This window comes from Muntiacus reevesi, chromosome 5 (genome assembly GCF_963930625.1).
Source record: "Muntiacus reevesi chromosome 5, mMunRee1.1, whole genome shotgun sequence".
Classification (NCBI taxonomy): domain Eukaryota; kingdom Metazoa; phylum Chordata; class Mammalia; order Artiodactyla; family Cervidae; genus Muntiacus; species Muntiacus reevesi.
This window is the reverse complement of record NC_089253.1, coordinates 109,461,433-109,476,231: the sequence shown is the minus strand read 5'-3', so window position 1 is coordinate 109,476,231 and position 14,799 is coordinate 109,461,433. Positions and strand designations below refer to the sequence as shown.

Sequence of the window (14,799 nt, the reverse complement as noted above, 5' to 3'; positions counted from 1 at the left end):
TTACCGAAAAGTCTGCCAGCCTCTGTATCACACCAGAGTATCCCAATCTGAGAAAATATATATGTGTATTACACTGTTGGGCGTGTGTGTGTGTTCAGTCATGTCCGACTCTTTGAGGCTCCATAGACAGTAGCCCGACAGGCTCTTCTTGTCCATGGAATTTTCCAGGGAAGAATTCTGGAGCAGGTTGCCATTTCCTCCTCCAGGGGATCTTTCCAACCCAGGGATTGAACTCGTATCTCTTGCATCTCCTGCACTGGCAGGTGATATACTCACCCACACTGGAGTGTTCTCAGGAAAATCATCCAAAAAATATGTTATGAGAAGCTTCCCCTTTGTCATCCCTTTTAAAACATCTTACATTCCCAGTACCACACTCAAGTCACACCAAGTATAAAGGGTTACAAATATTCAGATTTTATTATAAATAAAATACTGTTCTTTTTAACATAAAAAATGCCATGTGTTGCATTTTTTTTTTTTTACCACCCTGGAGAGCAAGACCGTAGAGGTTAAGGCAAACAGCTCAAGTGAAGGCACATGGAAAAGGGCCACAGTTGGAATTAAAAGGGAAACTTCCAGGGAACAGCTGTGTATGTTCCCTGCAACACCCCGCATTCTGCAGCAGCCACCCTGTCGGTTTCAGTACATATAATACAGATAACTGGAACTATACAATAGAATAATGGCTATATTGCAGGAGTGTAATGAAGGTATCCTCTTATAAAGAACTTTTATTTAAAAAATAAAATTCTGTTTAAAAATATACCACATAGATGGAAAAGGAGAAAAGAACCAACCAATCTCCCCAATTTCACTGTGGCCTAAGACTTACTGTCATGAATCTGACCCACAGGCTAGGCGGGAGAACCACCTTCGCAGTCTGTCTTCAGTCCTTTTCCTGCAACCTTGACCAAAACGTCTACTGGGATGTGACCACATAACAAGAGGAACTAGCTAGGAAACACTGATGTGAACACTTGGCAAGAAAGAGTCATGCCTCCTGTGATGGGAGAAGAGGCCTGAGAGGAGGAATAGAGTGATGCCAGGTCAAGACACTGCTAAGTCAACTCTGGGAGGCAAGGAGGAGAGGGAAAGGAGAAGAATGAGGACAGACCACCTCTCCCACTCTACCTATCCATAGCACAATCCCTGATGCCTTACAAGTGCTCAGTAATTATGCACCTCTCTATCAAAATAATCCATCCAGTCCAAAAACAACTGCCAGAAAGGATATTTCCAGCTCATCCCTGGCTAGGCTCACACTGAGGGTGAAGATGTCCTTCAGCACGTTTTCCCAATTCCAGCATTCCCTGTCAACCTGGTGTTCCTGCTCTGGGGCAGGCATTAAGAACACTGTGCTGTGGTTGAGGACCACCAGGACTGCAGTGGAAGAGGGTTCCAGGTACCTCTTTCTCGTGGCTGTGTGTGGAGGAAAGCAGGTGGATGTGAATGTCAGAGAATAGACACGCTGCAAACACAAGGCGAAGGGCAGACCAATGGGGAGCAAATCCAATCCAAAGAACGGGAGATGGAAGAGGAGGAGGTATATAGACGCACTGTGCCGGTGAAGAGGAAAAATGAAGTGAAGAAGTGAACCGACAGTGTCATTCCAGAAACAGGACAAGGGTATTTACATAAACTTCTTACTCTAAAATCATGATAAACAAACAAAAAAAAAAACATTCACACAAAAATATAAATTTGAAATAATTAATAGCACCAGTGTGTCAGATAATAGTTTCTTTCCCCCGCTACGCAAAGTACAAAGTTGCATAGTGTTAAAGGCTATATATGAATCTTGAAGGCGGGCTGGCAGGAGGAGGAAGGGGTTTGTGGCAGAGAATCGTCACGCTGTGATCTTGGAAGAAAATCACAGAGCTGAGGATCAGAAGTTGAGAAGCCCATTAGGAAACTCCATGTAAGGGCCTTCCGTCTACACTTGGAGGGAAGGTCTAGAGGTGGTGCAGATCACAAAGTGCAGGAACTAGACGGTGTTGGCAGCCGCATGAAATACTGAGTGCAAGTATCTGCCACCAGGAGTTGGCAAACAATGTGTTCTGAGGGATTCTACACGATGGGAGCATCAGAAGAAAACTGAAACTGAAAAAAAGGGTCTAATATTTCCTCTCTCCCCAATGGAAGAAAAATGGATACGTGGGATCCTGACAATGCAAGTCACATCTAAGTTCTATCCCTTTGCTAGAAAAGACTAGGACAAGGAGGCTTTTGCTTTGTTTGTCAAGATCTTAAGGACCAACCACCACCCTCTGCCAGGTAACAACACTAGTTCCAAAACTAATATACTAAAAAAAAAAAAGCTCTAAGAATTAGTTTGATTTTGGAAAAAAAAAAACTTTAGTGGTTATCATATCCCTATTTCTTCTGTATAATTCCACTTATAGGAATAGAAGGCGTCTGTTGGTGAGTGCAAGCTGCCCGTTGCAGATTTAAAGTATCAGCTGCCCAAAGATCTGAAAAAAGTTTATCTTCCTAGTCAATTATTAACATCTGAGAAAATGTTCGGCCTACTTCTGCAGTCTCATATTCTCCTGGAGACTGTCATAAATCATTGCATCCTTACCCGTGGATGGCTCAGTGTCCTAAACTCAAAGAGCTAAAACAACTGATGATGGCTCTCGACATTCTGAATGACCAACACCTTTGGCACAGGAGGTGTATCTCCTTTTTGCTTAAAAGGAGGAGGGGCAGGAGATGTAGATGCATTTTCTTTGCCTATAGACTGGATATACTGGCCATCACAATGCTACTGTTAGTAGCCAAACTTTTCCTTCATAAAAACAAGAGTACTGAGACAGGAGGCTCTGCTGGCGTCAGTGGGAAAGGGGGGGCTACTTGCTCAGCCCTGGCATACAATGGTTCCCACGGAGTGTCTAAGCCACTGCACAGCAACGCAGGACGCCACGTCCTTATGCGACTCGGAAGGGACAGGTGGGTCTGAGGGGGTGCCGTTAAGTGGAAGAGAGACTTTATTAGATAGAACCCTTTGTTCCTGATTCACGATGTTTAATTTGCTTCTCTTTAAAACTTTGTGACTTTTCCTGGTTCAATAGGACAGTGGAGGAGAGCAGCAGAGAGTGGGGGCAGGGGTCTGAAAACTGTAATCGCTGTGTGGAGGCACTCTGTGGCCTCACAGTGGCTCCCGCAGGAAGACGCTAGGGCTTCTCGATGGACGGGGTGTTGAAGCAGCCGGACGGCAAGGTCTTCTTGATGTCTTCCAGGTTGCGGATGTCCTTGAGGATCTCCTCAATGTCTCGGTTATAGTCCATGATGGCAGCCTCCTGCTTCCTGGCTTCGTTCTCCAGGTTGGACACCTTCCTGTCCAGATCACTGACTTTCATTTCCTCTTTGGCTTTGTTCAGGGTGCCTTCAATCTCATTTAGCTTGTTCAGATCCACTGTGTCCAGCTGCCCTACAGAGTCAGAAGACAGATGCACTTAGTACAAATTACGACATCCCTCCACAAGTACTGCCCCCCACCCAAACCCGCCAGCCTTTTTATAAAGGAAGACCAGCAACTGCCATTATACAAAAGCGGTCTGAGAACGACACCTCACTAATGAGAACACACTGGACAGCAGAGAGAACTCTACTTAACGCACTGCGGTGACCTCAATGGGGAGGGAGCCCAGGAGGGCGGGGATGTATGCATATGTACGGCTGATTCATTCTGCTGTGGAGCAGACACTAACACGACATTGGAAAACATCTACACTCCGGTAAAAGTCAATTAAAAACGGGAGGGGACACTAACAATGCAAACCAAGTACAGACACGGACCTAACCCAGCAGGGACGGGTCAGAACATATAATGAATACTGGGGCTGGATTTTTTTTTTTCTCAGAATATGGTTTCTGTGAAATGTTTTCTGAATATATAGCTACTATGTCCTAGCCCTTACGCCTTACTTGTGGTTTGAAGGTCATCTAGTAACGTTTAATCCCTTTTTCTTTTTCAAGTTTATATATGTAATCTTTTTGTCTTTTTGGTGCCCTTTAAAAAAACATAAAAATCTTTAAGCTAGAACTCTAAGCTCTCAGCTCTTTGATACCAGGGAGACTGGGTTGCTTTGGGGGAGTGTTACCTGCTCCTGGAGTTAGACTCTATTATAGAAACCCTCCTGTGGAGAATGGCCAGGGTTGAAAGGCTGAAATAATTTTAGCAAAGCTTTGCTTTAAAATTAGCATGAAAAAGAGGTCCCTTTGAAAGAAACTATTTCTTTCTTTTTTTTTTTTTAGGAACTATTTCTATATAAACGAAAGCAGACAGCCAGCTGCGGTACTTTATGTATACTGTACTTGATTAAATTCTCACAAGACCATTTGACATCAATGATTCTCAGATGTTAAGTAATTTGCCCAAATTTGCACAGCTTACAGGCAACAAAGCAACGATTCCAACCCAAGTCTGACCAACTTTAAAAGCCAACCTTTTCTGCGACAAAAGCTACCTCTTCTAGCTTACTTTCATTTTAAAATCCATCTGCTGGCACATAATTTATTACTCTTCAAAATTAAGATGGATAAAAGTATCACACACACACCCCACAAAACAAAACACAGACCAAAACCAAACTTCAGACACTAACACGTTAAAACAGGATGCCTTGCTACCCAGCTGTGCTAGTTAAGAGTATCGTGTGCGTGCTAAGTTGCTTCAGTCGTGTCCGACTCTGCAATCCTGTGGACTGTAGCCTGCCAGGCTCCTCTGCCAAGCAAGAATGCTGGAGTGGGTTGCCGTGCCCTCCCCTCCAGCGGATCTTCCCAGCCCAGGGATCGAACCCGGGTCTGCTACCTGGCAGGCGGATTCTTTACTGCTAGTGCCACCTGGGAAGCCCGCTGGTTAGAGAAATTACAGCTTTATGAGGCAGACTGGTGACAAAAGTACGTCTATCCTATAATGCGGCCTGCTCCCTATCAAACTGGATTAAAGGAAAATTTCAATATGCTTATATTTCCTTCAAAACAAAAGCCTTTTCTCTTATTTTGCATAAAAACCATCAGTTCATCAGATTATTCTTTAAAGTGCTCTTTTATTCTACCACTGAAATCCTTCACGTCAAACTCTTTGAAGACATTCTGCCAGCAGGATGAGCTAAGAATAATCACTGCTCAACTATATTATAAATCTTGACAATAAAAGCCATGCTAGCTGGCAGCAAACCTTTAGAATTTTATTAAGTCCTCGGATCATGGTCAGATTCCAATACTGAGGTCAGATTCCATGGGAGGACCTAGTAAGCACATGTTGAATTAATACAACTTAAAAATCATGATTCAGTTTATACAATCTTTGCACTGTAATATCTACTTTTGAGTCAACTATCTCTGATCCCAAGAACAGTACCAAGAATTCAAAGACTGCCTACAATGACTACAGTTACTTACCAAGCTGCTCCAGGAGGTCATTAATAAGGTTGAGGAGGTTGGTAACAGAGTTTTTGGCTTTTCTAGCATTGATCTCGGCTTCCTGAGCAGCCTGTGAAGCCTGTACACCAAAAAAGGATAAATAATAAATAATACATTTTCATCTTCTTGAAATATCTTTTCCCAATGAGCCAACAAATTCAATTTTCAGATGGTTTCCCTTCTTTTAACTCATGAAACTATAATCTCTCACCGTAGGAATTTTTTGGGTCATATCTTCATGTTGAGGATGTTGCTATTTTTAATTCACATGATAGTCATAAAGAGGCAGTCGTATGCCTACACTGTATTTGTATTTCAAAGATCAATGTTATTATTTCCTTTTCTCATTTTCTTACTTAAGAATACATGAAGGTGTATTCAAAATAAAACCTATCAAGAAGAAACAAGTTACTTAAAAAATATTTTTTTGGTTCTCTGCTTCTCCTTTTTTAAAAATTTAACTAAATTTATTTATTTATTTTTCGGCCACATCATGTAGCATGTGGGATAGATCCCCAACCAGGGACTGAACCCATGACCCCTGAAGTGGAAGCATGCAGTCTTGACCACTGGACCACCAAGAAAGTCCCTACAAGTTACTTTTTAAGGATGAATACAAAAACTATTAATACATATTAGAAGTAAAACATGTCCTCCAAGACTTGATTATCAGAAATAGCCTATTCTCAGGAAATTTTCATAATTATGTGATATTCTTCTAAAATTCCCTCTCCCCCTGTAACCACACACATACATACACATACAAACTGAGACAATACAATCTACATTTAAAAAAATCAACCAAAGGTAAATCTATTTGGGAAAATTCCATGAAACCTGAACAAATATGCCTCTGCATGAGTCACAGGAAATGGCAATGGAAGAGGAAGTGTCTAAGGATCAGAAAACAGATGCTCTCACAAATAAATCTGGTCAGGATATACACCAGTAACTTTGAGCTTCCCACCACAGAACTGTTTTTCCTAGTTTTTTCTGGGTCAACAGAAATACAAAACTTTTGGGTAGAGAAACAATGTGAAAATTTTAAAAAGAAAAAGAAAGCAAGAGGAAAATAAACGATTAATCTCTGTTCAAATCACAGCCACTACCATTGCGTCTTCCCAGGCAGTCTGCGAATATCCTAGCAGAGATGCTGGCCGTTGGACTGCAAGTGAGGGCATTTATCCCGCTGTCTGCAGCCCCCTCTTCTAGGAACAACTGTGAGCTTTCACCCTTTTCCTTAAAAAAATAGGTTACAGACTCCAACAATACTGATGCAATTCTGGCCTTTCAGGCTATTTAATTATAAATGGGATAGTACATATGAGGGTGCCCTGTGCTCCTTATAAATTATTTACCAAAAGGAATAAAAGATAAATCTTTTTTCTTCTTTGAGGGTATGAAGATATAGAGAATATATATCTTTTCCCTTCTTTCAACAAGCTCTAAATCTCATGTTTCTATGATTGCATTAAAAAAAAAAAAATCCAGAGACCCTCAGCACATATGAAAAACACACATTTTTACTATGTGGGAATTTTCACTTGAGATATGCCTTGCTATAGAAAATTCAGAAAATCCGAAACAAAAATCAAAAAACGCATAATAAAATAAGGTATTTGCAGAGGGATACTTCTGTTATCACTTCCCTAAGGACTTCTTCACTAAATTAACAAGCTTCGTAGTTCTTCTTTCTATTCCAAGGTGAAAATGATCTACCATGATTATTTATACAGTCACTCAGTCAGGTCCGACTCTTTGGGACCTCATGGACTATAAAGTCCATGGAATTCTCCAGGCCAGAATACTGGAGTGTGTAGCCTTTCCTTTCTCCAGGGGATCTTCCCAACCCAGGGATTGAACTCAGGTCTCCCGCATTGCAGGCGGATTCTTTACCAGCTGAGCCACCAGGGAAGCCCAAGAGTACTGGAGTGGGCAGTCTATCCCTTCTCCAGCGGATCTTCCCGACCCAGGAATTGACCTGGGGTCTCTGCACTGCAGGCAGATTCTTTACCAGCTGAGCTATGAGGGAAGCCCATACAAAGGAGTTCATGTCTGTCATTACTGTGATTATAATCAGACTGAACTGGAATGAAATTATTTCCATTGTGACTCCACTAGTATTTCAAAAGCAAAATATTGCATAAAACAGAAAAATGGACCCCAGTCCTTTGGGGGACCAGGCATTCACAAGTCAATCTTGTTACAAACAGAGTTATGTATATACATCATCACAATAAATGAAAAATTAAATTGGATGTAAGTTTGGTATGCTGTGTCATCTTCAAAACTGTCCAAGAAACTGGTCTTTGCTAAAGGCAAGTTGCTAGGAGACTAAGAGGAGGAAGGAAATTAACTTTCATTGCATTCCTTTTTTTCCCCTTTCTGACTATATCCCATTTATGAATTACCCATTCAAAAATATAAATACATACTTTCAAATGTCCTAAAACCTCAAATGTGTAAAACAATGTTTTGCTTTTAATTGAGAGTAGCTTTGGGAAGGAACTCTTGTGCAACCATCTGGCAGAAGATCCAAATTCTTTGTCTTCTATGTAAGTTACTAACCCAATTCTTGACCAGGAAACACAATTGAAAACAGAAGTCAACAGGAGAGAGACTCCTCAACAAGTCAGGAACCTTTCATCACTAAACACCCTTCACTTTCTACTCGTTACCAAAAATTCCAAAATCACTTACCATCCCTGCCATCATCATGTCCTGGTCAGCATCCTCTTGTTTTTTCTTCAGCTCTTTTTCTGCTTCCTGTAGTTGTTTCAACATATTATTCACCTCATTATCCAGATCTGTAACTTCTGCAAAAGTCCTTTCAGCTTCTGCCTTGGTGCTGGTAGCGTTCTAGACACAAAATAAACAATTGCTGATGAAAAAATGTTTCCCTTTCTCTAAAGTATTCTGCCACTCAAAACTAGGATCCAGAAACAACAGGGCAATAATTTGCCCTATAATTTGTACTGTAAGTTGAATTATGTTGTCATTTATTTGGGCTACAAATAACAGTAATGAAAAAAATACCATCACCACCTAACACAATAACATTTTACAAAGCACTGCTATTTGTATCCTTTTATTTAATCCAGTTAATAAAAATTCCTGTTCTATTGATGCCATTTTTAGTTGGGGTCACATCACTGCAACATTTAACTGGTGTGTACTTTCCACCGCATCACACTGATTAGGCTCTTTCACATGGATAATTTTCTATTCAAAGCTAGTCTTATTCTAGTTGGCAGTTCATTATAATGTATAAAAAGTCCATAATCCTGAAATATATCTGCTCTAAACAAACTAAAAATGTGTGTGATTTTCAAACACATATAAGTTTACAATCAGCTCCAATCTCTCCTTTAAATGAAACAAACTGATGTTTAAGTAGGAGAAAGCCAGCCTAAAGAAGTTATTAAGATGCGTAGAAAGAATCCTGGTATGGGCAGCTACAAAAATTCTGAATAGGTGGGGCTTAGATATGGCAATATGTTTGTTTGAAAGGGGGGCGTGAAAAACCGTATAGACTTGACACTCTATATAAGACAGAAAAAAATAAACTATCCATGGAAGGGAACTGTGTTTATTTAGAAAGAGTCTGATTTTTTTTGCGGGAGGGGATTCTATGGGTCCCTGAAGCCACCCCCCTCCTCACAACTCAGACCCTGCCACTGAGACATAGGAGAGATTTGAGAGTAAAGGACCCTTTCTTTCTTTGGTTGGATCACACAGCATGTGGGATCTAGTTTCCTGACCAGGGATTGAACCTGCACCCCCTGTGCTGGAAGCATGGAGTCTTAACCACTGGACCTCCAACAAGTCCCAAGAGACCCTTTCAATAACTCTCCCCTCTAATCACTGTGGTTACCTGCTCTAATGCTTGGTTTAAAAAAGAAAAAAGGGAAAAAGAAATGACAAAGGTGGAGTAATGTAACTTTACTTGAGTCAAGGAAAAAATGTGTAAGACCTTTTGGTGGCGGGGGCGTGGGGAGGGGGCGCTGTCTGGAAAGAACCTGGAAAATGACTAGAGAATAGATAACATGTGAGCAAAGGCCTGGTTTCGGACAGGAGGGGCGTGCACACCTTCTGGACAGCGCTGGCGATCCTCTCCGCCTCGTGGGCCTTGTTCCTGGCCTCGGTGGCATCTGCGGCAGCATTGCCCAGCGCCTGCTGAGCTTCCCTAGTCTTTTCATTGGCTTCAATTATGGTCCGGTTGATGGCAGGGATTCTCCTTAGGGCCTCCTCTGCAGCCGTCTTGTTATCATTCACTCGCCTATCAAAATCTAAAACAGGTTCAAGGAATGCATTTGAACTAAACTCTCAACAAGCCAAAAGGGAAACTTTCAGGGAGCTGTCACAAGACTTTGTTTTATGAATAGTGGAAGTCAGGGGAAAAGAATGAAAACAACATGGACTGAAATCTTAGAAGAACAAAGCTCACAGCTCTATATGGAAGATTCATGGGAATGAACACCTGCTTCTGCAAGGCAAATTCTCACTTGAGGCATTTATTTTCATGCAGAACCGAGGATGCTATCACCTTCAGCTTAACCAATATTGAAAGATGCAGCTGATTCTGTGTTTGCTATGTGTAAGGTACTGAGTTCAGAGCTTCATGAATTTTTGTAACTGCATCGTTGGTATACATTAGAAAACTGAGGACTAAAGAGGTAGATCATTTTTTCAAGGATTCACAGTAAGAGGTAGAGGTAGATCAGGGATTCTAACTCAAACCCACTGACACAGAGCCCATACATTCAACCATTATCCTGTAAAGCTTCTGTATTTACAGAACTTATATCTATCAGAGGCAAGTTCAAGGCTATACAATGAATTGAGTGTAGTTGTTTTTTATCTTGGGTAAAGAAAGAAAACAAAGACTGAGATGCAATTGGCAGAAAACATTAAAGATACTCTCAATTTACCAGTACTAAGCAGATAAATAGGTGTATCTCGGTTATAAGAAATATACTTTTTTTTTTGGTTTTCATGCCATGGGTAAAATGACATGAGCTCTGGGATTTTCCTTTGAAATACTTGACATAAAAAAGGTAGGGAAGGTGTTGGGGGATAAAGTAAGTGCAGTAAAAATCTTAACTGTTCAATCTGAATGACAGGTATACAGGATTTATTATACTATTATCTCTCATACCGTATGTGGTCAGAAAATCTCACAGTAAAAATCTTTTACAAAAGAAAGAAAACCAGCCTAACGGAGGACATTTACCCTGTGACCTCACCCTCTCATACCTTTCAGGTTGTTGAGAATGTCATTGGCTTCTTGTAAGGTGTTTCGTCCCTTTTCGGCAGCTTCTTCCGCAAGAGCCTTAGCAGCGTCAGCTCGGGCGAGGAGTTGGTCGGCAGTCTGCAAACACATGGCAGGTCAGAGGACAAAGCCTCCCAGGTAAAGCCCTTCTCTCCCCTAACAGACCAGGCAGCTCCAGGCCACCCCACTCTGACACCAGCCAGCATACAGCAGGTTAGGCCGGGGCATTGGCATAGCACCCTCCTCTGATTTCTTCTTTGTGTATTTTGTTGCTTCTGTGATTTGTGGTGATGGCTCAGACACAGCTTACAGTCAGACAATTTCAATTTCTGCCTCATGAAATGAAGCAATCTGCAAAGCAAACCAACCTGCTGTTCAGTCTTTCCTTTCTCCAGAAGGTTCTTTACTTCAAACTCTTTGCCTCTCATGTCCTCTCTGAGGTCCTCATAATCTTTCAACTTCTGGTCAATCAGACGGTCCAGATCTTCAGCTTCCTTCTTGATTTTATTTGCCTCATTCTATGAAAAGCAAGTTAAGATCACATAGGTTACGAAAAAACAACCTAAACTGCTCAAAAGATAGCCTCAGTAATTCTGTAATACTTAGTAGATAGTTTTGAAAAGAATAGCACAGGGCAAGATTTTATGGACTTTTTTAAGAGAAAAAAAAAAAAAAGAAGGTATATCCTACCTATATATAGTGAAATGCACAGTTTCATGAGTTTTGACAAATATATTCACCTGTGTAACCAAACCCCAATCAAGATACACAGTATTTCCGCCCAGGACATGCCCTTGTGTCTCTTTCCAGTCCATTTCCCCACCCACCTCTCCAACAATGTGGCTGTCGCTGGTCTGTTTTTTAAATCATCATAGATTAGTTTTGCCTATTGTCAAATTCCATATATATGAAATCATAAGTATGTACAAACCTAGACAGCATATTAAAAAGCAGAGACATTACTTTGCCAACAAAGGTCCATATAGTCAAAGCTATGGTTTCTTCAGTAGTCATGTAGGGATATGAAAATTGGACCATAAAGGCGGCTGAGAGCCAAAGAATTGATGCTTTTGAACTGTGGTGCTGGAGAACTCTTGAGAGTCCCTTGGACTGCAAGGAGATTAAAACAGTTAATCCTAAAGAAAATCAATCCTGAATATTCATTGGAAGGACTGATGATGAAGCTGAAGCTCCAATACTTTGGTCACCTGATGTGAAGAGCCAATTCATTAGAAAAGACCCTGATGCTGGGAAAGACTGAAAGCAGTAGGAGAAGGGGATGACAGAGGATGAGATGGTTAGATGGCATCACCAAATCAATGGACATGAGTTTGAGCAAGCTCCGGGAGATGGTGATGGACAGGGAACCCTGGCGTGCTGCAGTTCGTGGGGTTACAAACAGTCGGACACGACTGAGCAACTGAACAACAATGACAACAGTATGCACATGTCTGAAGAGATTTAAAACATTATGATAAAAACAAAGTCAAGACCTCAGACATACGAATGGAAACTTAACATATTTCAAGTTTAATGTAAAAAATATACCATTTATATAGAACCTGGTGTGAGGATTCATGATTAGAGTACAGGTGAAATAAAATACCATCAATCGCCAAATATTTCGCCTGCCCCAAAGCATCCTCACAGTTCTTTCATTTAAATCACTATTATTTCTCTCTTGTTCAAAAGCAGATAGTGCCTGGGAGCAACGATCTAGGTGTCAAATATAATTTGAATTTAGGAGTGATTATTCATATCACTAAAGGAGTCTTTTCTATTTAATGTTTATACTCACAGGATTATTTTACCTCAATAAGCTCTCCTTTTTCAGGCAAGGCTTTATTGGGGCCCCTTGCTGCAGCAGAGAACAAGTAACAGGCTACCTTGCTCACTCGTTCACTGAAAGGGGTGAGCTTGTTCCTTGTATGGGGTGAGGGTCGGCGTTTATTAACATATCTAGACTTTACCAGTGAGTCAACGGGAGGTCAGAGGAGGTATTGGGTGGGCCATTACCATAAGATCTTATGGAAAAACCCAAACGGACCTTTTGACCAACTCAATAGGGCCTGATGACAGCTGAGGGGCAGTCAGAAGCGCGCTCCCCCCAGACTGAGGGGGCGTGCGGGTGTGCGTTTGGTGGGGAGAGGGTGGGGGCGGCAGGTCTGTGCAGGCAGGCTGTCAGCCCACTACCTCCAGTGCTTCTGAGTCCACAGGAGTGAGCAGGGCTACACTGGCGTAGATCTCCACCGCTTTGTCACCAGCCTTCTTGGCCTCCTCGTGTACACGGACAGCTTGCTTCTCCAGATCCTGGGAGATGTTCTTTGCTTGTTCATACCTAAAGAGCAAAAGACGTGACCTAATGAAAACCTACATTCCTTTTAGCATCTTAATGCTCACCAGATTCATTCTAGTTTAAATCACTGTGACAGTATTTTCAAAACTTCAAAGAAATGTTATATTAAAATTCTATTATTTAATACCAATACAGCTTACATTTCTGTTTTATCTCATCACTTTATAGCATATAATATACCATACGCTTTCTTATTTCAGACACCTTTTAAATATACGTAGCTTATTCCGTGATATTTTTTCTTTTCTCATTTATGCAGAATTTTAAGTATCATGGCTAGTCTTTACCATTCTCTGCTGATACAGCAATTGGATCAAATAAAATCTCTGTGGCTCTAGATCCTTTGCTCTAATTACTGCATCATTTCAAAAGTATGATTAATAAAAGATACCTTACTGCATGAATGTCTGGCCTGAATTCACCAGCATTTAATTCTTCATTGAACTGGTGCCACTTACAAGAACAATTTAAATTATACTCACTTTCTATTAAGCTCTTCAATCTCAAGTGCTGTTTGATTTTCTCCTGCTAGGGTCCTCAAAAGCAGATTGTATGCCTCAGCTGAGGTATCATTGGCTGTTTTCGCTACTCGTACAATGTCATCAGCTTCTTGTTTATGGCTATATAACATAACAGGAAAAACAAGTCATGAAACAGAACCTTTGAATAGGGAAAGAAGCAGAATTCAGGTAAAGCTTACCTTATTATTATACATATACTACCGCGGGCAGAGTTCCACAAATATTGAAAAGTCTTATACATTTGGAATTTTATCATTTCAGTGGGACTGAGTTTATAAATAAGCATTCTATAATCTGAGAAAATGACACTTTCCAGGAAGATTAATGATATAAAATATATAGGGACAAATGCTTTTACTTCTTAAAAACTACTTTTAATTTTAATTATTTAAAAATATTTATACATGAAGCTATGTATGCTGGCAAGAACTCATTTCTCTAGTCATAAACACAAATCTCAGACCTCATCTTTAATGGCTACTCTGGTTCATTACTACCTAATCTTAAAACCCCTTTGACTATTTAGATTTCTCACATGCAACCTAGGAAGAGCAATTCAATGCCAAATGGCAAAGAACACGTCGACTGGGACTGCTGAGTAACTGCTAAGGTTTTTTTTCAAGCTCTAAAATTTCATATTACATTGTCACACTGCAATACCTGGCCATTCTTTTTGATCTGATAAACTTTCCTTCAAATTTCATGCAAGAAGTACACCACAATTAATTTATCTCTAAGACCTAATTTTTCTTGGGAGCTTTCTCTAATGTTTTCAGCTGTCGTGTTTTAATCAGAAAATCCAGGTCTGAAACCATGAATGTTCTATGAACTAAATTACAGCAGTTCACACACTCACATTTACAAAGAACAGAAAGAGAGCACATATGTTAAAGCAAGAAGCCAATGCAGTTGCTCAGATATTGAGGCTAAAATTGTATCAGGTTTTACTTAAGCACCCTAGACCCATGAGGTCTACTGTTCTGCAATGCATTTATAAACATTTATTGAGTACTTATTATATGTCAGACATTATTTCAAGCACTGGGACTTCAGCAATGAATAAAGCACACAAAAACGCCTGCCCTCACAAGGACTACATTTTAGCAATTTTATTTTTTTCTAAATGCTTTAACTTAATGCCTTCTACAATTTAAAGTCTTCTTAAGAAATTGCATTACTTTTAATCAGGAGTGAAATGATCTGTTTGGCTAATTTTCACG

General features: G+C 40.6%; 1 protein-coding gene across 1 annotated transcript in view; it reads right to left on the bottom strand.

Annotated features, from left to right (window-relative positions):
- Window positions 1–394: 394 nt before the first annotated feature.
- LAMC1 (laminin subunit gamma 1) overlaps window positions 395–14,799 on the bottom strand; it is a 117,627-nt gene continuing 103,222 nt past the window's right edge. The window contains exons 21-28 of the mRNA XM_065936173.1: window positions 13,541–13,678; window positions 12,896–13,040; window positions 11,071–11,220; window positions 10,687–10,801; window positions 9,520–9,719; window positions 8,131–8,289; window positions 5,410–5,509; window positions 395–3,433 (exon numbers count right to left, since the gene is read on the bottom strand). Of these exons, the coding sequence (XP_065792245.1) occupies window positions 3,177–3,433; window positions 5,410–5,509; window positions 8,131–8,289; window positions 9,520–9,719; window positions 10,687–10,801; window positions 11,071–11,220; window positions 12,896–13,040; window positions 13,541–13,678 (1,264 nt within the window). The 3' untranslated portion in view covers window positions 395–3,176. The remainder of the gene's footprint in view (window positions 3,434–5,409; window positions 5,510–8,130; window positions 8,290–9,519; window positions 9,720–10,686; window positions 10,802–11,070; window positions 11,221–12,895; window positions 13,041–13,540; window positions 13,679–14,799) is intronic.